Here is a 23,235-nt window from a genome sequence, read left to right on the forward strand (position 1 = left end):
TTCTCCCACAGAGCTGCTGGGTGGGTTTGAACCACCAAGCTTTTGGTTAGCAGCTGAGCGCTTAATCATTGTGCCACTGGGGCTCCTAGCATTACTTTAAACCCGTTGCTGCCCAGTCAGTTCCAACTCATAGTGACCCTGTAGGACAGAGTACAACTGCCCCATAGAGTTTCCAAGGCTGTAATCTTTATGGAAGCAGACTGCCACATCTTTCTCCCATGGAGCAGCTGGTGGGTTAGAACCGCTGACCTTTCAGTTAGCAGCCGAACACTTTAATCCCTGTGCTACCAGTGATCCTAGCAGTACTTTAGTCATCCCTTTATTGACATAATCCTAGATTATTGTTGTCATTTTGTTTGCTTGCTTTTATTCCTATCTTAACTTTAATTCTACGGCCTTCCAACCGGAGATGCCAACTTAGTTCATTTAAAAACAAACCAAACCCATTGCCGCTGAGTCAATTCTGACTCATAGTCACCTATACGACAGAGTAGAACCGCCCCGTGGGGCTTCCAAGGAGCGACTGGTGGATTCAAACTGCCAACCTTTTGGTTAGCAGCTGAGCTCTTAACTACTGCGCCACCAGGGCTCCATCTTAGGGGAATATATTTTATAACTCTTCATGGAGTGATATTGTTTTTATACTCTCATTAAAAACACATTGGCCTCACCTCATCAAAGTATGTAAAGACTGTATCTTAGAATTTATGGAGACTCTTATGCTATTTTGTTCAGAGCTGTGGGTTTCTTAGATTATTAAATGACAGAATTTAATAATGTTTCTTTTTTCTACCCCCACAGTTTAAGCCATAACCTAAAGTAGACGAAGAAAATGTTCTGTATAAAATAGTGACACTTCTTATTGAAATTTTAGCAAAATATGATCTCTTTTGAGATGTTCTTTGGGTCTAAAAAGTGACAATTAGAGAAGGAAGCTTATGAGGACTCAAAAGTTAACTAAAAAACTATCCATGAAATAATTTTCTTAATGTACCTACTGATATGCAAACTTCTAATGATTGCAGCTAATTTATCTGCCAAAAGAAATTCCTTTTGTGTTTGAACTTGTAAACCCACCATTTTCATTTTATTTTATTTTTGACCCTTTCACCTAGCTTACATTTCTGATGGAAAAGTTCACAATTTATCAGTAAGTTTAGTTTGCTGTGGTGATTTCTCTTTAAAAATAACAAAGCAAAACTCGTCAATTTCACAGATATTACAGAGCACATCAAAAATGTAGGCTGTGATAAAATTGACTGTTTACTATTCTCTCATTTACAGAAATACTACAGAAATAATTAGTGATACATGTGCCCAAAATTCTAGGTGATTTTTTAAAGTTTTACATCTGCTTCTCCTGTTAGTATGTGAAATTGACTTTAGTTTTATTAGTTATATGTCTTACAAACATAAATTACAGGAAATCTGAATACTGTTCCTCTCTTTCTAAAATTTCCTGTGATAATAGTAAATGCATTTCTCCATATTGATAAACTATGCTGATGAATTGGCTGAGTACCTCAGATTAGGATGAAAACTCAGCTCCCATTGTTTTCCATGCCTTTTTCATTTGATATATTGACGTATATATCATGTTTCAAACACCAAACCAAAACCAGACCCACTGCTTTTGAGTCAATTCTGACCGTAGTGACCTATAGGACAGAATAGAACTGACCCATAGGGTTTCCAAGGCTATGAATCTTTACGAGAGCAGACTGCCTCATCTTTCTCCCGTAGAGCCACTGGTGGGTTCGAACTGCCAGCGTTTTGGTTAGCAGCCAAGCACTTTAACTACTGTACCACCAGGGCTCCTGTTTCAAGCACAACATATTTAAAGTCTACATTATTTTGTATGCGAATTTTAAGAATTAGATTTTGGTTTTAAACATATTTTTATGGTTCTTAAACTTCTATATCTCATTTTTAGGGAAGGAATAGGTTTTTTTTAAATAAGAGAGAATTAAAGTTTGTATTTAAATTTATAAATTTCTGGAGATGGCAGTCATATTTTTAATAATAAGTGATGTTGGTATAGCTATGTTTGGTATATGTCTGGTTTTTATTACCTGGGATAGCCTAATGGATTTTATAGAAGACCTGGAGACACCAATAGAAAACTGAGATCATTTGCGTCCTAACATCAAACCTATGAGTGATAACATTACTGTGAAATAAAGAATAGAAACCTTATAAAAGAATATTGGGCCCAGATTTTTATCAACATGTTAACTGAGCCTTATTTATTTATAAGAAGTATACTAGTACCTATTCTCTCACCAAAAAATAAAAAATTCAGTCAGTAACTCTGTCAGTAGCACAATATAAACTAAAGTCTTAATCGTGTCCTTTGAAATTTTAAATAATAGAGGTGATATGTATTCAAATCTCTTTGAATTTTAAAAATAAGTGCTCATTGGTACATTGAGATCGCTGATTTCAAGAAAAGCCCAAATGCTCACAGATTTTTCTGTGAGATTCAGCTGGTTAATTGGAGGGTATGGGGAAAAGCTGCTTTAAAGTGTACTCTTAGCCACGTTATCATCACAGTTCCCTTCAAATTCATGCCTTCATATACTTGAGCTAGACCAAGTAGTATCCCATGATATTCTTAAAGTGCCTAGTTGAGCAAAGTGTTGTACATCCTCAATTTAACAATGTGGGATTTCTTATGATACTTCATGAGTACCTCTAATTTTTCATTTTCTTATTGATGATTGAGTAACAGGCTTTATCTTTAGAGGGCCGCTATTCTCTCTTCAGCACCTATTTCTTATTCTGTTGTATGCTCTTATTGTATGCTTGGCTGGCTAGCCACAGGGAGAAAATGTTCCGAGTATGCTTTCTGCCTTCTAAAAACATGAGCAAATGAAAACAGTACTGTTAGGTGTTCTTAGTTTGATTTTTATTTACTCCCTTATCACTAGACTTCAGTGTGGAAACAAGCATGTGGTTTCCAAGGGATATTTGATGATTTCAAACTGTGGTTAAATAATGTCAAGCCAGTGGAGAAAAGTCTATAAAATTATGCTTGTAATTTAACATGATGTGCAGTCTGTGGTTTTCAAGTCAACATTATTTTTATTTGGTTGTGTTTTTTCTTTCAGGAGAAAGCTTTGCAGAATTCAGATGTACAGGAACTGATGATGGTTTCACCGATTTTAAAACAGCCGATAGCATCTCACCACTAGAACTACCAACAAAAGACAAAACTTTCCCAGCATCCTTTCCCTCAGGACCTGTACAACAGAAACAACAGACGCAAGTGAAAACTCCTCTGAACTTAGCAGACCTAGATCTGTTTTCCTCAGTCAGTTGCAGCAATGAGAAACCAGTGTCTTTTTCAGCTGCATTTAGTGTATCAAAATCTATTCCCACACGACCACAGCCGACAGATTCCACTGCAACTACAACCGCACTGGCATCGACTAAAACTTCTAGTTTGGCTGATGATTTTGGAGAATTCAACCTTTTTGGGGGATATTCTAGTCCAGCATCTGTTGGGGAGCAGGATGACTTTGCAGATTTTATGGCTTTCAGTAATAGCTCAGTTTCATCTGAGCAAAAGGCAGATGACAAATACGATGCCCTGAAAGAGGAAATTAGTCCTATTCCTCTCACAAGCACATCAGGCAGCACAGTGAAGAGTGTACAGAACGCAGCTGCCGCGCCTTCCAAGTATGACGTCTTCAAACAGCTTTCTCTGGAAGGATCTGGACTAGGTGTTGAAGAACTCAGAGATTGCACTGCTTCAGGAAAAAGTGATGACGATTTTGCTGATTTCCACTCCAACAAATTTTCTTCCATGAACTCGGACAAATCCCTAGGAGAAAAAGCGGTGGCCTTCAGACACACCAAAGAAGATTCTGCTTCTGTCAAGTCCTTGGATCTCCCTTCCATCGGTGGCAGCAGTGTTGGCAAGGAGGACTCTGAAGATGCACTCTCTGTTCAGTTTGACATGAAATTGGCTGATGTGGGAGGCGATCTTAAGCATGTCATGTCTGATAGCTCTTTGGATTTGCCAACAGTTAGTGGCCAGCATCCTCCTGCTGCAGGTGAGGAATTGGTGAGATTGCTCTGGTGATGGTGATGTAGATTTCAGAGATGATTCTGTGGGTGTCATTTGACTGAGAGTGAGGCTCTGGCCATTTACCTTTATCAATTTCTAATAATTAACCTCTTCGTTGCCAGTCCCCTTAAAGCAGTGTTAAATTTGATTTGATGGCAACTTAGAAGGGAGAGCTAAATATTCTTATTTTCGAAATCTAACAGGCACATAAAAACCTACTACTAAATGAACCCACGTTGCCAGAAATTTTGTACAGACTTTTGCAGTGTCAGCTGTGTTTCTCCATTTCTGTGAGTGAGGTCAGTGTTTCCCTCTCCTTTCTTTTCTCTTGGATTTATTTGGCAGCTGCCAGTATAGTATTGCGTTTGGTTTCCAAAACTGACTCTTGTTCTGCCAAGAAAGTAAAACTTTCTAACCAGTTGTATTGCAGTTTGCCGTGTCCTTTCAAAGGAAGAGGGAAAGAGCTTGTACATGGATGTCCTGTATGTCAGGGTCTGGCAAGAAGGAGGGCATGTGTTATTGTCAGTGGAATCCAGGTACTGTTTTTAGTGTTAACTCTATTACTGGAAGTGTTAAGTTGTAACAAATCTCTAGATGCTAGAATAGGTAACTACTAACTTTCTGATGAAATATTTGAAAACTGACTAAAAACATCTTATTAGGGAGCCCTCTTTAAATCTGTGTGGATTTACATGTAGCATTTTATTTGCTAGTCCAGCTTCCTGTCATAAAAACTAGATTCCCAAGTGTCCTAGTTTTTTGTTTTGTTTTTTGATATGTATATAGAAAGATAAAACTATTTTGTGGCCTTTAATAATGAGAACTATCTCAGCATTACTATATTATTCTAGGAAATGTATTATGCATATGAAGATGTTTTGGGAATGAGAGAACACGTAAGACACTTGCAAGTTTACAGATTTAGGCAGAAATTGTAAAGTATTAAAGCGTTTAGGTATATCAAATTGGTTAAGTCCATCCTTTGGCTGTTGAAAGGTATTCTTAAACAGGGTGCTGAATCAGGAGCAAGTTTGCAGAAACAACACGTGTTCCATGTTGCTACTTGCTAAGGTATGTTCCAAGTGCAGTGGGCTGTGGGCGGAGCCCTTTGTGCCCTTGACGGTCCACTTTCCTTTTTTGTACTCTTCTCAGATGTTTTTCTATTTTTGTTGTTGTTTGTTTGATGGAGTGATTTTGTTTAGTTTTGTTTCGGTATGAGCTGCTTGACCAACAGCAGTTGGTTGCAGTGCTCCAGTTTCCAACAACAGTATTTGCATTTTATTTAAAAATTTCGTAACAAGTATAGTAGCCTTTTTGGACTCTGAAGTTATTAATTAGAGGCTATTTTTCTGAAAGTGCATTGGTATTCTTTCACAGTGCCATGTTAGATGTCCTTAGGAGAGAAATCTAATCCAGGTTTAGGGTGTATTTTATTTTTAATTTTATTTGGGGAGGGGAGGTAGGTTTTTTTGACTACGCTTGTTCTGATTGACCTGTTGAAATAATCTTCTGTGCTCATGTTCTTTTATGTATGTTTGGAACATTCCCAGCTTTGAACCTGTAATGTTCAAGCCAAGTCTCTTCAGTTTGAGGATATTCTTAAATGTAGATTGTTTCCTTCCTTGATCTGTAAACCTTATGTCGGAAAGGAGCAGTATCCCTTTAGAGCGGTTGTTAAAGGGGTTGATGTCTGACCAATAAGTTGTATGGTTGTTGAGCAAAATTGCTGCATACATATATTATAGAAGGTAAATGGCAGGGACTCCTTCAATGCGATTTGGTTTTATGTTATCCTCATGTTCACCACAGTATCTCTTGCTCTCTTAGTTTGAGGGTTAAAGGTACTTCTTGTTGGAGAAATAAGAAGTGGGTATGAAGAGAGATTAAAACCTCATAGATAGCTATCTATGGGCCATAATCCTGTTTAGAAACCCTAACCTAACTCTGAAGGGGATACTGTCTCTTTTAACTCTTGCTATAATTCTTTGTATGGAAGGTAGATAATACTAATAACATTGCGTAATTTCTCTGCATATTATTACATTTAACCGTTTGAGCCCTTGCTGCATATAATTTCAACTCGGCTGCTTTTTTTCCCCCCACTGAATTTAATCTCTCTGGCACTGAAGCATCTTGATATGCAGTCGTAAGATCGTCTGGTTTTGTTGGCAGCAGGAGCTTACCCCTCATTTGTGACATTCTGAAAGGGTTAGCAAGACTTCTGTAGCTACCTACCTACCTACCTGTGAAGTAGCTCTTCTTGGACATTGAAAAATCTTTGTATTTTATTCAATGCCTTATTTATTTATTTTGGCTGCTTTCTGATGTCTCTTTTTCAATTTAGACCTTTTTCTGTGTGAATGTGCCTTTTCAGACTTGCTTTAGTATATCCCTCTGCAAATACTGATCTGCATGCTTATTCTGATGACTTCCTTTCCAGCTCTTCTGTACCACTCTCTTTTGTGATCTGTAAGTCCTGTGTTAATAAATAATTCTTTGGCATATTTTGAAAGTGTGGGGACGTGTGTAATTTGTACTGTTTCAGGATTAGACCAAAGAAATACCTGGTTCAGACCAAGTTTGAAGCAGTAGTTTCTCCTCGGACTTGAGGGTTTCTCCCATTTGTTTTGTTTCCTCAAATACCTTTTTCCTTAGAAAGTATTAGTACGTTTTAACCTTTTATTCTCTTATAATTCCATTGGTGTAAGTTTTTAACGTGGCATTGGAACTGAAGTATAACTTTAAATGTTTGAAAAAATAAGGTAACCTCACATTATTTTAAGTGTAATAGGGAGAGAGAAAATTTACCCCAGTTTCTGAAGAAACTGAGTAGATTTCATTGCTTAGTAAACCTTACAGAGCCTGTCTCTCTACTAAGAGTTACATTGTGAAGAGAAGGGGAAGGTGAGGAGGAAGACCTAAGAGTTAACTACTGGGAAAAGAGGAACACAGATATCCGTTAGTAGCTGGATATCGATAAACTGAGTTTAAAATAAATCATCAAATGGTATTGAGATAGACTTCTGATCACAGTAAATATAAACTGAATTTAAGTTGATAATTTCTGTACTGCAAAGCGTTCTCTGTTAATGCCTGGAAGTCTTCAGGACTGAATTTGATTTGAGTTTGAAGTCGGGTACTCCAGCCTCTGATTGCAGAGCACGTTATCTTTCAGACTTTGAGAGTGTATTATGAAGCCACCTCAAGTCTTTTTTACTGATACTCCATAAAGCAAGTTCTTCAGATGACCTTAGGGGATGTGTCAGAGAAAGTAAGGTTAAAAACATTTTCAATTTTTAAGAAAACATTTTCTAGAAAGATCAGTGAAAGTTAGCAACAAAAGTAGGCCAAACTTGGAAAAAAAACTTTGTGTTCATTTTAGGGTGTAATAAATAGGAGGCAATTTTGAGAAGGTTTTGTTTTTCAGGTCAGAAACCTTTACACCAATAAGAGCTGTGGAAAAACTGCTATTTCCATGGTTTAAAATTTTTATTCTTATGATTTTTGGTTCTTTGTTCTTTTTTTAAAATTTGAGGAAGAAAATTAAACCACTGAATGATTCCTGAGAGATCAGTTAGTGTCTGAAATAGTGCTTTCTGATAAAGAAAAAAATTGCATGTGGGGATTTAGATTAACTCTAAGAAAAGTTGGGCCTGCCATTTAAAATATTGTGTTTTCCAGAGTATGAGGCTTTAGAAAATTAAATAATACTTGGTTTCAAAAATCTTATATAAATGCATTATCCCCTGGTGGTACAGTGCTGAAGAGCTCGACTGCTAACCAAAAGATCAGCAGTCTGAATCCAGCAACTGCTTCTTGGAAACCCTATGGGGCAGTTCTACTCTGTCGTGTAGGGTCGTTATGAGTCAGAATCAACTGAATGGCAACGGGTTTTTGGCTCTAATTATGATGTGTGCTGCTAACAAATTTGGAAGAAAGAGATCTTAGTGTAGCCTCCATCTAATGGTAATGCCATCTGCCCTTTACTTAGGATGTTCTGGTGCTATGTATAAGACCAATCTCTTAGTTGCTTTAGCTGAGGAATTCCTTCAAAAATTGAATTCTTTAATGCTGGGTTGGTCCATCTGGGACTGCCTTATTTTAACTCCTTTCTGCATTTACCTAAGCAGACTGCAGAAGATGACTATGTGTAAAACATACATTCACAAACTGAGCAATGAATGTTTCCCCAGTAATATATTATTTTTTAGGGAGATCATTTTAATAGTGTAATAATATAAATTTTTTTCAGAATAAAAACTTGAACTCTGTGCTACAGGTTTAAATAAACAAACAAAATGCTATGTTTGGTTTACCCCAGTACCAAGTAAGATATGGTTAGTGCTTGATTTCATACGTCAGTGCCTGAGAAATTACATAAATGTATTTAGATTCCACAGTTACTCTACTGGTCACGTTAAAATCCCTGCTGATTTTTAAAAGTAGCAAATGAACATGAAGGGACACTGGCAATATCAAAGAAGCTGTGCCAACTCCTAAAACAACTCAGAGAATCAAGTTATTTTTAATGAGCTGCTTCTAGATCTGTTTTTCCATCAGTTGAGTACTTTTGACAAATTGTTTTGGACTATATTGGCCTATAACATTGAGAGCATATGCTGAGGAGGTCTCCTGGGTGCCGCTGTCTCCCCTTCTCGGCCAAAAGGCCCTGATTGCGGTAACCACCTTTTGTGCTCATTTGATGAGATTTGTAATGGCAACCATGGGCGGTCTCACTGTGTATCCTGACACCATTCCTTGGCATTCGTTTCCTCTGACTTAAAAAATCCACAGTGTTGGCACTTTTCGTTTTTGGACTTAAAGCACTGACACAGTAACCTGAAGGTGCTTACAGTAGCATGGATATAATTTAAACCATAGATATAAACCTTTCAAATGAAGACTGGGAGGTTTTTAATGCAGATGGGAAAACTAGGCAAATAATAAGGCTGCATTTTATAGCCTGTCAGACTTAAACACTGTGATCACTTTCATTCCTGTTTTCTTCAACAGCACCTATCAGACTGTTTGAGATTTATAGGATGTAGTCAGACCAGGTTTTATAATTAATAAAGAATATGAATATAATTGTTCTCAGAAAGGAGAATAGGACCAGGGATGGAGAGGAGCTGAAATGTATAAATATTTCATGGTTTGCTTTGGTAAATGAAGTTTGGATTAAGTCAGTATTGGAAATTGAAAGATATTTCTTCCTTAGTCCAGTGCACATTTTTATTGCTATATAAAATACTTGAGAATAGTGGTATTTGCAGATGTATCACCTTTCTTCTCTCTAAACTCCTTCCTCAAAAGCCAGTAACTCTTAATCACCTGGGCATATGCTTACAGCTTTGGAAATGTCAGTGGGAAAGTGTCCTCACATTCTTTGTTCCAGAACATACCTTGTTTTCGCCTACAAAATCTATTCAAAAGGGATGTGAATAGAGGTTATGGAAGAGGCTGATAGGGTGACTTGCCAGCATGAGCAAGAAATCCATGTCTCATTTGAGATCCATGATGGAAAGCAGATTGTATAGCCCGTTCCTTTGGCCTCTGTCATAGGACATTCCTAGTTGCAAACATAAATACATGTATAGGGGCACACAATTTGGTGTATTATCTGTGTACAGTTGCAGTTCAACCTAGCACAGTCCAAGAGTTCTCCAGTAGAATTGAAAATAAAGTAGTGAGTCTCTGTTCATTTTATTGCATCCATTCTCTGTTTTCTTTTTCTCTTGCAATTTTCAGAATTCAGCTATCAAATTGAAAACCCATCTACAGTAACTTCAGTGATTACAAAAGAAAATGTGGGTTATTCCACAGTTTTCAAGACAGGGCTTTCATCACTTTTATGTTGTAGGTCTTACAGAAGCTTTAATATTTTAAAGACCATTAGACAATAATGTATATAATTTGACTGCTTAGAAACTGTAGAACTGTTAACACAGGAAATGAGGAATTTTCTTGGTTTGACCTAGCCCAGTGACCTGATCTACCATATTTTTCTTAGAAAATGGTTTACAAAATTTACCATGCCAGGAAATACTACTCTGTTTTAATATTGTCCAGGGCTACCAAGTTATGTCTTACGTTCCTTATGTAATATCAATTTTTTAATACTTGCTTATGTGTTCAGATTAATTATACTCAAGTCAGTTCCAACCATAGTGGCCCAATAGGACAGAGTAGAACTATCCCATAGGGTTTCCAAGGAGCAGCTGATGGATTCGAACTGCCGACGTTTTGGTTAGCAGCCAAGCTCTTAACCAATGTGCCACACTATAGTAGCTAATAAGTAAGCAAAAGTAATATATAAAAATCAACCTTGAGGTTTGATTTTAGTAAAGTATTTATCCATCATTATTTAAAAAAAAAAAAGAAGTATAAAGTATTTCCATTGTTCTTAAGTCTTTCATTTTTATGAGTTGTTCCAAAAGGCAAAATGTTATACATACCGTTTTTAATAAAAATAAGATTTAGTGAAGACCTATACATTATAGAAATGCTCGAAAGCTCTTCAGCTAAGATAATCCCTTATTGACTTATATTGCCTTTTACCTGAGTATACTACAGTCATTTCTGATTTAAAAAAAAAAAAAAAAGCTTGTTGTATAATTGCACAAAAGGATCTTTTTATTACCATAGCAACCTGGTTACGAGTTTTGAACTAGAAGTAACTTTTCATTAAATTTATCTTTGGTTTCTAGGAAATTTGCTACTGTCTTAATAGATGAGATTCTGGGAGTAGTTTCCTAATATAACTTCCCCCAAACAGCTTTCTGATAGGTTCTAATAATGAAAATACCTGTATTATGAAATGTTCTTCTGAATGTCCCCCTTGAAGACTAGGCTCATGTTTAGCTGCATCTGCCTTCTAATTGAATTTCACCTCTTTTGAGTCAGGCTGCCTTCTAATGCCTTTAAAAAGCGGGGAAAGTAAAACCACTATAGCCAGAGGCTCGTTTCATTCCTTCTAATCTATAAACTTTTCACCTCAGTCTTCCCGCCACCCCCACCGCCCCTTTTTAATTAGCCAAATTTGAAGGGTACCATTTGCACTGCAGAATTTAAAAATACATCATCCTATGGTAGACATTTGCTTTTCAGTCGTTGGCGTTTTTGTTTATCTTGGGCTCTCTATTTTTATTATTAATTTAGTACCCTTTTCCTAAGAGAGTTTAAAGAGAGATACATGTTAAAAGAGATATGGAAATGTTAAGAGTCCTTTAACTCTCTTTAACTATGCAGTGTGGCTGTGAAAGAAAGGTTAAAAATGACCCAGTATTGGTTCACCTTACTGACTTTGTTATGAAAATCTGGGTCACAAAGCTTTTGAGCCTTTTCCTTGTAAATCATATGTGTGGCTGCCAGAGGGAGATCTTGTGATTGGTCTTCTTGCCTTGTATACAGTGACTAAAATGAAATTAAACATGGTAAAAGTCTAAATCTTAACACATGCTGGCCTGACGGAGTGGACAGTTAGCTTCTCCACACCAGCCTGACTCAGCCATAGCTGCTTTTGCCTCTTGATACTGAGCAACAAACTTCTTCCCCAATAACACCACTAAAATGATGAGTTTACTTTTCATTTTTACTTTGAAATATGTCCATTTTAGGCCCTAAGCAGCAACTAAATGCCTAATTGAGGCCGGAGGCAACTATGCTGAACAAATAATAGGCTAGCTACTATGCATTGCTCACCAGGCACTGAGCTGGGCCCTTTATACACATTTAATCATCCAAACACAGTGCTTCCAAGTACAGGGTCTTCTCCTCATTTTACAGATAAGCAAACCGAGGTTCAGAAATGTTAAATAATTTGCCTAGTGTCACACAAGTCGTAGGTAGCAGAGCTGGGAGTTGAACCAGATCTGTCTAAATAAAAAACCTACACTCTTTCTTCAGTTTTATGCCCCTTAAAATTTCTCAAATGTATATTAAGAATGTTTTGTAAAATGAGTCTTTTGCCCCAGGGTTTTTTTTTTTTTTAATTGGGGGACGGAACTCATAGTTGAATGAGAAACAGGAGCCCAACCGGACCCAGACCCTTGATTCTATTTTTTAGGGGCTAACGTAGATTAGATTGGTTTTTCTTTCCTCACACTCCACCACAGCAGTATGACGTCCATATTGACCAAAATAACAACTAGGTAAGTAATTGCTTGATTAAAACCTCTTATTTGGCCTCGCCTGAGACAGAAATTTCTAATAATTGAGTGAAAGTTAGGAAACATTATTTTCATTTCAGTTTTGAGAAATCATACATTTTTAATTGTCATATACATATCTTTTCATATGAACATGTTTTAAAGGAACATTTTCTAACAGTCAGGATGGAAGGAGCCATGTTTCAGGCAGGGAATATGTGAGTATGTTTTAAAATATAAGTAGACAAGTTATTAAATGACTCATCTTATATCAAACATTGGTAGATGAACTGCCTATTTTTTGGAGTAATTTTTATATCCAAAGAAAATAGTTCTTTAGGACTAAATATAGATGCCAGCTCAAGGCTTATGTGTTTTTTTTAAGATCAGATTTTACAGCCCAACTACATGTTCTAGATGTAGTTAATTCTGATGTAGCATAAAACTAATCAGATGTGCTAGCCATTTTGCTTCTGCAGAGTTGAGGGCAGTTTGTCTAAATTGTGAGCTTATCTCTAATTGTGGGGTCTTATTTCCATTTCAGATATAGAGGACTTAAAATATGCTGCTTTTGGAACCTACAGTAGCAATTTTGCAGTGAGCAGTCTTACAAGCTATGACTGGTCAGACAGGGATGATGCATCTCAGGGCAGAAAACTCTCTCCATTTGTCCTCTCAGCAGGAAGTGGATCCTCCTCAGCTGCCTCAGTTCTTCAAAAGAAGGAGACTCCATTTGGCAGTTCTGAAAGCATCACCACGACATCTTTCTCCAAAGTAACAACCTTTGCAAGTGAAGGTGTTCTTCCAGAAACTACCTTCCCAGCGTTTGCCAGTTTTAAAGATGGAATTCTTCAGACCAGTGAGCAAAAGGACTATGAAAGCGGGAACTATAAAGATTTCACAAGTCAGGACCTGCCTTCAGCTGAACAGAGCCAAGAGGTCACAAGTCCAAGCCCAGCTTCTAGCGGTGCTTCTCACGAAACCCCAAAAGAATGTTCAGATGATTTTGGAGAGTTTCAAAGTGAAAAGCCCAAAATCAGCAAGTTTGACTTTTTACTGGCCAATTCACAAAGCAAAATGAAATCCAGTGAAGAAATGATCAAAAGTGAGCTGGCAACCTTCGACCTTTCTGTTCAAGGTGAGTAGCTTCAACGTGGTTTTTGCTATCCTGGTTTCTTCTACTGAGAATGTTAGGTGTTCTTTCTCAAGAATAAAAGTTTGGTCCCTGGTTTAGCAGAAAGTAGTTTTCCCAATCTTTGAGAGCAAAGTCTATTAGCAATAACTATAAAAAGATTTCCCAAATGTACAGTTCTGTGAATTTTAACACATGTATAGATTTGTGTAACCACTGTCACAATCAGGATACAGAACAATTCCATCACCCCAAACAACTCCCTCATCCTCTCCTTTATAGTCATACCCTTCACCCATCCCCAACCCCTGGCAACCACTGTTCTGTTTTCCATCACTGTAGTTTTGCCTGGGAAAAAAAAAAAAAAATCTCCCAGAGACTGAACTGAAGTCAAACCACTATTCCTCAGAAAAGCTTCTTTGTGGGTTAAAAACAAACATAGAACATAGTCTGTTGTTCATTAGCTTATTGGTTAGAGGTATGGAGCCAGACAAATGGATTTGATCCACTTGTGGGCAAGTTAGCTCTGCTCTTATTCCTGGCTACAAACTGTGTTTTATAATCCAGAGACTGCCGTGTAGCTCTAGATCCAGCCTGCAGATCTGTTTTGATTGCTCTACACAGAAGTTTTTTTTTTAAGTTTGAAGCAATTGCCAATATTTAAAAATCATGAGAGGTTACATAGCCTGGATTTCTAGCTTTTCTTGAAAAGTCATCATATCTGTCAGTACTCAGCCTGCATTCCCACCTCTTGACTCTTGAAGGTGAGTAGCAGTGCCCCCTTTAGGTGGGGCACGCACTCCCCAGTTTGCCACAATCCCCACCGCTCCCTATCTTCAACTGACGTACTTCAGTCATTTACTTTACTTGCCTGGTCTCTGTAGGCATTTGAGTTTGCTGCTTCTGCTCTAATCCCATCCTGACAGAAGGGATCATTGATCATGGTTAAATTGAAAGAGTATTTAGGAGCTCAGTACAAATTCATAACCAATGACTGGAAAAACAATACAAGTCTTATGCATTGATGTTAGGAAGTCACTTTTGTCCTCCAGACTCCAATGATTCTGCACTTAAAATTATGGAGGAGTCAGGGTAGATCAGAGAAGAGTAATGGAGAAAAAAGCAGGGAAGCCAAGCAAGAAAAAAGATTGCAAGGATCCAACATGTAGCTTCCCAGGCAGAATGAATCAGGATTGTGTTTCTGAATGCCTTGTGACATAAACACCTGAAGAAGAGTCGTGTTAGCAAGGAAGAGCCTCTGCTTGAACTAAGTTGAGTAACCCAAACCTTTGGCTGTACCATCCACTTCCAGGATCTCACAAGAGGAGTTTGAGCCTTGGTGATAAAGAAATAAGCCGTTCTTCTCCTTCTCCGGCTTTGGAGCAGCCTTTCCGAGACCGTTCCAACACTCTGAGTGAGAAGCCCGCTCTGCCTGTCATCCGTGACAAGTACAAAGATCTGACAGGAGAGGTGGAGGTGAGCAGGCTGGCCTTGCACAGGAGCCAGGTGAAAGGCACTGAGAGCCCAGCGAAATACGCCTTCAGCTTTCACTTGGGAAAATGAGAGGCAGAAAGTAACAAGACGCCAGGCATAAAATGTGTATTTTAAGTGAGAGAGTGATATTAGTCCTAGATGAAAATACTTCCCAGATGTGACATCTGCCAAAAGTGGTTAGTGACCCTAAAACTGAAACTTTTCATGGGACTTTGAGGAGAGAAGTGTTTGGGAAATTATTTTTGAGCATTTAAATTTTACTGTCTTAAAACCCAAACCAAACCCATTGCCGTCGAGTCGATTCCAACTCGTAGCAACCCATCTTAATGAATGTAAAAACCTCAAAATAGGGGAGAGAGGGAAAACGTTCCGGATCTTCTAACTATTTATATTTCTTCATCTTAGTCCCGTGCTGGCTTCCTCCTGCAGTCAACACCCTTAACTGTCCCCTTTCCCCCATTCTTTGTCACACATGCACATGTACATCATAACTGTGGAGCAGAAAGCCAATGGTTTGATGTTGACTCTTGTGCTAGACACCTAGATGGTGAGTACCTTTGAAGAAAAGCTTACGCTGTTACTGGAAGAAGTGAGGCAACATTTAGAGAGGGAAACTGCTATAAACCATTTCCCTCAGATTTACAGGTCATGTGCTTTGAAGTTACATTTATTAGTCATTTGAAATAATCATTAGTAAGTTCAAAAAGATAAGCTGGGCTTGAGCTAACATAATTTTAATAAAAACAAAGTCTCCCAATGCTCTTTGAATTGACAGAAGTCATAAATAGAGGATTTCCAGGCATGCCTGTTTAACCCAGCGTTTTCTTTGTTAATTCACAGGAGAATGAGAGATATGCGTATGAATGGCGGAGATGCCTGGGGAGTGCCCTAGATGTGAGTATGTCACTTGTGGTATTCACGCGTATGTAAGTGCTCTCTTGTGCCATTTTGCCTTCTCCGTGGTTCATCTGAATGGACAGAGGCAAACTTGAGAAGAGCCTTACCTTGATGGCCTTGTGCAACCTGACACTGTGAAAAGTTATACGTCTTAAGTAAGACTTCTTTCACATATGTAGTAGCAAACTCTGGCTTCATCATCAATTGTCCTCTCATCTGTCATTGTGTTTAAGAAAAAACCAAGTGACATCATTAACTCTGCCTAATTTAAAAGAATATTTAAGCTGAGGAATCTCTGTCTTTTGTCTTCCAAAGAAAGAGAGGATTGTTTCTTCAAGGTTAAAATTAAAGTCTTAGATTTGTTCAGCATAGGCATATACATATATCAGTTATTCATGCTTTTACATACCTCTTGGCTTTTTGGTCGGTTTTCTAGTAATAGTAAATGGATTTGCAGTGACTTTTCTCAGTTACATAAGGTGATGTGATTTCATTTCTTATAGGTCATAAAGAAGGCAAACGATACCTTAAATGGAATCAGTAGTAGTTCTGTTTGCACAGAAGTAATTCAGTCAGCTCAAGGCATGGAATATTTATTAGGTATGTTCTTTTATATTTTAGTTATTTAAAAGCATGGCACTTTGCTTTATTTTCAGTGTCCCCTTATGTTAAGTATTTTAATCTAGTTCTCCGAAGCCATAGATGACTTCACTTAATAACATCTGCACTTGTAGATAAGACACTTAAGTCACAGGCAGTAACAACTGTTAGACTTAAGGTCTCTGTGGCTAAGTTTCCTAGTCCTTGTTATACACTTAATAGCAACAGTATAAAATTACATCTGTGTTACTGGTTTATCAAAGAGTCTAAACTAGGTGAGGCATAAAAATGAAATCATTTTGTCTCCAATCACTGCCTTACCATGCTCTATGGATTCTTTCTTTCTACCCCTTAATGATATTACAAACAGTTCCTTAGCTTTCTGGCCACCTTCCGCTATTAAACATCCCAATCCAGTTTAAAACCTCAGTCTCCGTCCAGTTCAGTATCCCAGCACTCCTCAAGCTTGAGCTTGGCTGTGGCCCCATGTGTTGGACCCTAATCTTTTTCAGATCTTTTCTCAAATATCACCTTCTAAGTGAGGTCTTCCCTGGCCTTCCTTTCTCAAAACTGTGTCTCCTCTCCCCACTCCCTGATGCTTCCTGTCCCCTTCCATGCTTAACTTTTTCCTTAACCCTTCCCTTTAATATTTTATTATTCGTTCTTGTTTATAGTCTCTCTCCCTCCACTAGAATGAAGCTCCAAGGAAGCAAGGATTTTGGTCTGTTTCGTTCACTGCTGTGTCCCCAACACCTAGAATAGTGCCCTGCACATAGTAGGCACCAAAAAACATTTGCTGAATGATTAAATAGTGAAGGGATGTTGTCTGTCCTTTACTCTGCCACCTCACTCTAGTTCCTCTTTTCTTGCTCAAAGGAGCCCAATTCTATTGCATAAGCAGATGTCCATCAGGAAATGGGGAACCTGGTCTTCCCTTCTAGTAGGTTTCCTATTCTCTATGGGAGATTCTCTTAGAAGCCTCCACTTGGCTTAGGGTGGGCAACAACCCCTGCCCTTCTGCTGGGGAAGGAAGAGGAAAAACTCATAGTGCTGCACACAGATTGATGACACACCACTCTGAAGACCCCCTGTAATTCCTCCAGTCGTCTCTTTAAAGGCTGGGGCAAGGGTTTGGACAGGGGGATGTGTCTGGGGCTGTCTTTAGAGTGCGAAAGTACGTGGCATCTATCATCCTTGCTTGAAAAGTTCAGCCACAATTCAGAGATCACGGGATAAGAGCCAGTGTGCATCCTGTGTCCTGTGTGAAGATGCATGAAGCCACAGAGTTTATAAATCATTGGAAATTCAGAAGGATAAGATATTTCTTAATTACTTTGTGATGATATTAACATTTAGATTCTTTTAAACTTTCAAAATTCTTGTTTTCAGCTAGTTTAATAGGATTTCCCAAATCCAAACAGATGGGCTCATTAAGAAGTCAGGAAAAAAAGAAAAAGCTAATACTTGCATAATGCTTACTGTTCTCTGGGCACCATTCTGAGCCATTTACATATACTAACTCATTTCATCTTCTTAAAAACCCTTTGAGGAGGTACTATTATTAGCCCAATTTCACAGATGAGGAAACTGAGGCAGAGAGGGTTTAAGTGACTTGCCCAAGGGTACATAGCTAGAAAGTGACAGAGCTGGGATTTGAACCCAAGCAGTGTAGCTCCTGGTGGTGCAGTGGTTAAGTATTCAGCTGCTAACCAAAAGGTCAGCAGTTCGAATCCACCAGCTGCTCCTTGGAAATCCTACAGGGCAGTTCTACTCTGTCCTATAGGGTCACTATGAGTTGGAATCGACTCAATGGCAGTGGGTTTGGTTTTAGTGTAGCTGCAGAGTCTGTGCTCTTACCAGTAAGCTATGCAGCAGTCTTGAGGAGGTGGGTTGGTCCCAAGGAATAGTAAGGTCACCTCTGTCCAGATGTATTCTTAATTCCAACGAAGATATCAGCAAATAATAATGCTGCTTGTTGTCTAACGTATCTCATTTCCTACACTGTCGACACCTAACTCTACTCTCTCATTCTGTCAGGTGTCGTTGAGGTGTACAGAGTAACCAAACGTGTGGAGCTGGGGATAAAGGCCACTGCAGTGTGCAGTGAGAAACTCCAGCAGCTGCTGAAGGACATTGACAAAGTGTGGAATAACCTAATTGGCTTCATGTCACTCGCCACGCTCACGGTAAGCCCACTAGACAGTTCAGCAGTTGCTTTTCTTTCCAGAAACCTGTGTTGTAAAACAGGACATATATTCCTATAATGGCACTTACTGGAGTCTGAGGGTGCCTACTGGCTCATGTTATGTTGAAGGAGAAAGATGACATTTGTGCGGTTAGTTGAACAGTACAAGTTGGCTTCTGGGTAGCTCGAAAGCCATTGTATCTAAATAAACTAAGACTACAGGAAGGCATTCACTCTTTCTGTATCCCCTTAATTCACATACATGTATGCATGTTTTGCAAAGCATGGATTTGAGTTCTTCCCTTTTTACTTCTAGTTATTTATGTCCTCTGTGTGTCCTTTTGGAGTCCTGGTGGTGTAGTGGTTAAGAGCTATGGCTGCTAATCAGAAGGTCAGCAGTTCAAATCCACCAGCTGCTCCTTGGAAACCCTATGGGGCAGTTCTACTCTGTCCTGTAGGGTTGCTATGAGTCAGAATCCACTCCACGGAAACGGGTTTGGGTTTGGTTTTGGTTTTTTATGTGTCCTTTTAAAAGCTGTATGCTATATCTTGTTGCTATCCTATAGGTTGCTTAACCCCTTTACTTTCATTAGGCTCTTGGATTGATTTCATTATCTCCTGTTATGAATAGTTCTGCTCTGAATATCTTTAAACAAATGACTGTTTCCTCTTTTTGGGATATGTTCCTCAAAGTGGACTTATAAGGTCAGAGTGTGTGCACGTGTACATGCATGCATGCATATATAGCTCTTGTTCCATTTATTAGATGGTTTTCCAGATAGCTTGGACTAGTTGACAGTGGTACCAGCAGTATGTAAGTACACAGTTCTCTATACTGTGTTCTAGCTTTCTTCGTAGATTTCTTAATTTAACAAGTGTATGATTCCCTAAAGTTGTTTGGAATTTGCATTTCCTTCTTTTCTGGAAAGGCTGTGCAGTGTTCCAAATGATAATTTACTATTTCTGTTTCTTTTGCATATAAATTGTTCATCTCTTTTGATCATTTGTTAAATGAAATATGGTTTTTGACTTTATATATTAGTAATAATTTTTTAATATATATTGGGTAGTAAGCTTTTATCAGTTATTTTCTTCCCTCTTCTATTACTGTCCCTTTATACATTTCACTGGGCAAAGCTGTTTTATTTTTATAAATTCATACTTATCCCATTTGTCTTTTATGATAGCCTTTATTTCCACAATAGTTAGAAATTTATCTTCCTTCCACAGCTGGAATAAATATGCTATTCCATTTTCCTCACTTTTTTTTTTTTTTTTTAACATATGCCTATGTGGCCCATCTGAACAGGACTGCAGTGATGTGGTAGGAAGCAATTCTTATTGCTCTATACTGGTAGCCAGGTGGATACCCAGCTATCCCAGCAACATGTCTTAAATAACAAATCCTCTCACTGTTGTTATGTTGCTTCTGGTTTGTAATATTAAGTTCTTAAAGAGTTTAAATCATTTTCTATTTTGTTCCCTTGGACCATTTTTCAGTTTTAGCCTAAAACCATAACAGCTTGGGTAATTATTTTTCAACAATATTGTTCTGGACAATACAATAAGAAATGAACTATAAATATTTGAAAAGAGACAAAATTATATTCATTTGGTAATATGAAATACTTCTAAATATCTGTATTCAAGGATTTAAATTTGTTGAGTTTGGCAAAAATTCATAGCATTCTCACATATTAACAATAGTTAGAAAATATAATAAGCTGGAAACTTTATTTTTAAAAATGTATTAAATCACTCAGGCCCTCATCCCTTCTGAACTTCTGATGTCCCAGCTAGGGTTACCGATTCCATTCTTTATCCCCTGTCAGTCTATTCTGCGCACCACTACCAGACTGTTCTTTTTCAAATATACATTTGATCATATCATTTAAATCTCGTTTTAAATCCTGCAGTGGGCTCTCCATGGTCTTCGGAGTCAAGTTTAAACTCCTTAGCTCAGCGTATAAGGTTTTTCTGTCCTTTGGACTACCCTTGCCTCTCTGTCTCTGTTAGCCTGCTTTAGCCTCAGGGACTCTGCATCATTTTCCCCAGAAGGTATCCCAAGCCCCACTTAGTCTGAATTAGATGTTGTTCCTGTGTGTCCGTAGCACATTTCTCCATCATAGCATTTAACATGCTTGTTGGTAGTTGTGGGTTTCCTTGTCTCTTGCCCCCTAGCTTGTCAACTCCTTAAAAGCAAGACTATGTCCCTTATCTCTTTATTAGAACACTAATAAGGTGTTCCCACAATGTTTGGTGGGACATTTTACTCTCTCTTTTTGTGTATATGTGTGTGTTTTTTTGTTGTTGTTGTTTCTTCTTCTTAATACTTTGAGACATGATGGAAAAATCTTACAGGTAAACATCGAAAAATAAGACCTGATCATAGCTGATAGTGAAGACAGTCTAATGAGAAAGCTCTGTCAGCTAACATAGAAGCTGAAGTTCTGTGAGTGTGGCACGCTGTACTTTTTGTTTTATACTCTTTGGAACCATACGATTTTTTTTAAAACTAAGTACCATGCATTTTTTTGTACTTCTTAATTTTAATAACTGGATTACATTTTTAAAAGAAATGGATAAGGAAAATGAAACAAAAGTAAAATGAGAGTGAGGAAGATAAGATCAAGCCAGAAATGAAGTTAAGTTTACAAAAAGCCATGCTTTTTAAAGTGCTTGCATTTGCTAGGGGCAGGGTGTACAGTTGACCTTATACTCTAGGAATCAATGTAAAGAAGACATACTCAGTTTCATGATCTACTGTATTCATAATATAAAAATAAGGCCAGTATTCAGGAGAAGCACAGTTGTTTCTGGTACTAATATCAGAAAGAAATATCTTTTGTGGGTTCTTGTAAAGAGAAACTGTAATGTAACCAATATTATGTTTAAAAATATCCTTTCAACATTACAAGTCAGACAAAGGTCTAATCTCTAAAATCTACAAGAAAATCCAACACCTCTACAACAAAAAGACAAGTAATCCAATTAAAAAATGGGCAAAGGAAATGAACAGACACTTCACCAAAGAAGACATTCAGGCGGCCAACAGACACGTGAGGAAATGCTCGCCATCACTAGCCATTAGAGAAATGCAAATCAAAACCACAGTGAGATACCATCTCACCCTGGCATTACTGTCACGAATCAAAAAAACTGGAAATAACAAATGTTGGAGAGGTTGCGGGGAGATTGGAACTCTTATGCACTGCTGGTGGGAATGCAAAATAATACAACCATTTTGGAAAATGATATGGCACTTCCTCAGAAAGCTAGAAATAGAAATACCATACGATCCAGCAATCCCACTCCTAGGAATATATCCTAGAGAAATAAGAGCCATCACACGAATAGACATATGTACACCCATGTTCATTGCAGCATTGTTCACAATAGCAAAAAGATGGTAACAACCTAGATGCCCATCAACAGATGAATGGATAAACAAACTGTGGTACGTACACACAATGGAGTATTATGCAACGATAAAGAACAGTGATGAATCTGTGAAGCATCTCATAACATGGATGAAACTGGAGGACATTATACTGAGTGAAATCAGTCAATCACAAAAGGACAAATATTGTATGAGACCACTACTGCAAAAACTCATGAAAAGGTTTACACACAAAAAGAAACAATCTTTGTCGGTTATGAGATGGGAGGGGTGGGGGTGGGGGAAATACTAAATAGACAAGAGATAAGTGGTAGCTTTGGTGAAGGGTAAGACAGTACACAATCCTGGGAAAGCCAGCACAACTTGTACAAGGCAAGGTCACGGAAGCTCCATAGATATATCCAAACTCCCTGAGGGACCGAATTGCTGGGCGGAGAGCTGTGGGGACCATGGTCTCAGGGAACATCTAGCTCAATTGGCATAACTACAGTTTATAAGGAAGATATTCTGCATTCTACCTTGATGAGTAGCATCTGGGGTCTTTAAAAGCCTGTGAGCAGCCATCTGAGATACTCCACTGGTCTCACCCCTTCAGGAGCAAGGGAGAATGAAGAAAACAAGATACAAGGGAAAGATTAGTCCAAAGGACTAATGGACTACAGCTGCCACAGCCTTCACAAGACTGAGTCCAGTCTGGCTACCACCACTGACTGCTCTGACAGGGATCACAACAGAGGGTCCCGGACAGAGCTGGAGAAAAATGTAGAACAAAATTCTAACTCACAAAAAAAGACCAGACCTACTGGCCTGACGGAGACTGGAGAAACCCCAAGAGTGTGGCCGCTGGACACCCTTTTAGCTCAGTAATGAAGTCATTCCCGAGGTTCACCCTTCAGCCGAAGGTTAGACAGCCCCATAAAACAAAATGAGACTAATGAGGCACAACAGTCCAGAGACAAGGACCAGAAGGCAGGAGGGGACAGGAAAGCTGGTAATAGGGAACCCAAGGTCAAGAAGGAACAGTGTTGACATGTCGTGGTTGTTAACCAATGTCATAAAACAGTATGTGTACTAACTGTTTAATGAGAAACTATTCGTTCTGTAAACCTTCATCTAAAGTACAATAAAATATATATATATATATATGTATATCTACTTTCAGTAACTAAAGCAACAGGTTTCATTGAGTAGTTTCTTATAATATCTCTCGATATAGACAGAATGGCATAACTCCAAAGTATATTTTAATGAAAGTCATTCTAAGTGTGGAAGGAATAGATTAAGTGGTAAACTAGGAAAAAGCATGGC

General features: G+C 38.2%; 1 protein-coding gene across 5 annotated transcripts in view; it reads left to right on the forward strand.

The window, feature by feature from the left end:
* Window positions 1-23,235, forward strand: part of SYNRG (synergin gamma) — a 76,833-nt gene that overhangs the window by 39,482 nt on the left and 14,116 nt on the right. For 4 of the 5 annotated variants that reach the window (XM_023732657.1, XM_023732659.1, XM_023732660.1 and 1 more), the window contains 6 exons: window positions 3,111-4,058; window positions 12,764-13,357; window positions 14,664-14,827; window positions 15,686-15,739; window positions 16,246-16,342; window positions 18,380-18,528. In XM_023732657.1, coding sequence (XP_023588425.1) covers window positions 3,111-4,058; window positions 12,764-13,357; window positions 14,664-14,827; window positions 15,686-15,739; window positions 16,246-16,342; window positions 18,380-18,528 — 2,006 coding nt within the window. Of the gene's footprint in view, window positions 1-3,110; window positions 4,059-12,763; window positions 13,358-14,663; window positions 14,828-15,685; window positions 16,343-18,379; window positions 18,529-23,235 lie in introns of those variants that run through there. The other variant, XM_023732662.1, reaches the window with a different exon arrangement.

This window comes from Trichechus manatus, unplaced genomic scaffold (genome assembly GCF_000243295.1).
Source record: "Trichechus manatus latirostris isolate Lorelei unplaced genomic scaffold, TriManLat1.0 scaffold00054, whole genome shotgun sequence".
Taxonomy (NCBI): domain Eukaryota; kingdom Metazoa; phylum Chordata; class Mammalia; order Sirenia; family Trichechidae; genus Trichechus; species Trichechus manatus.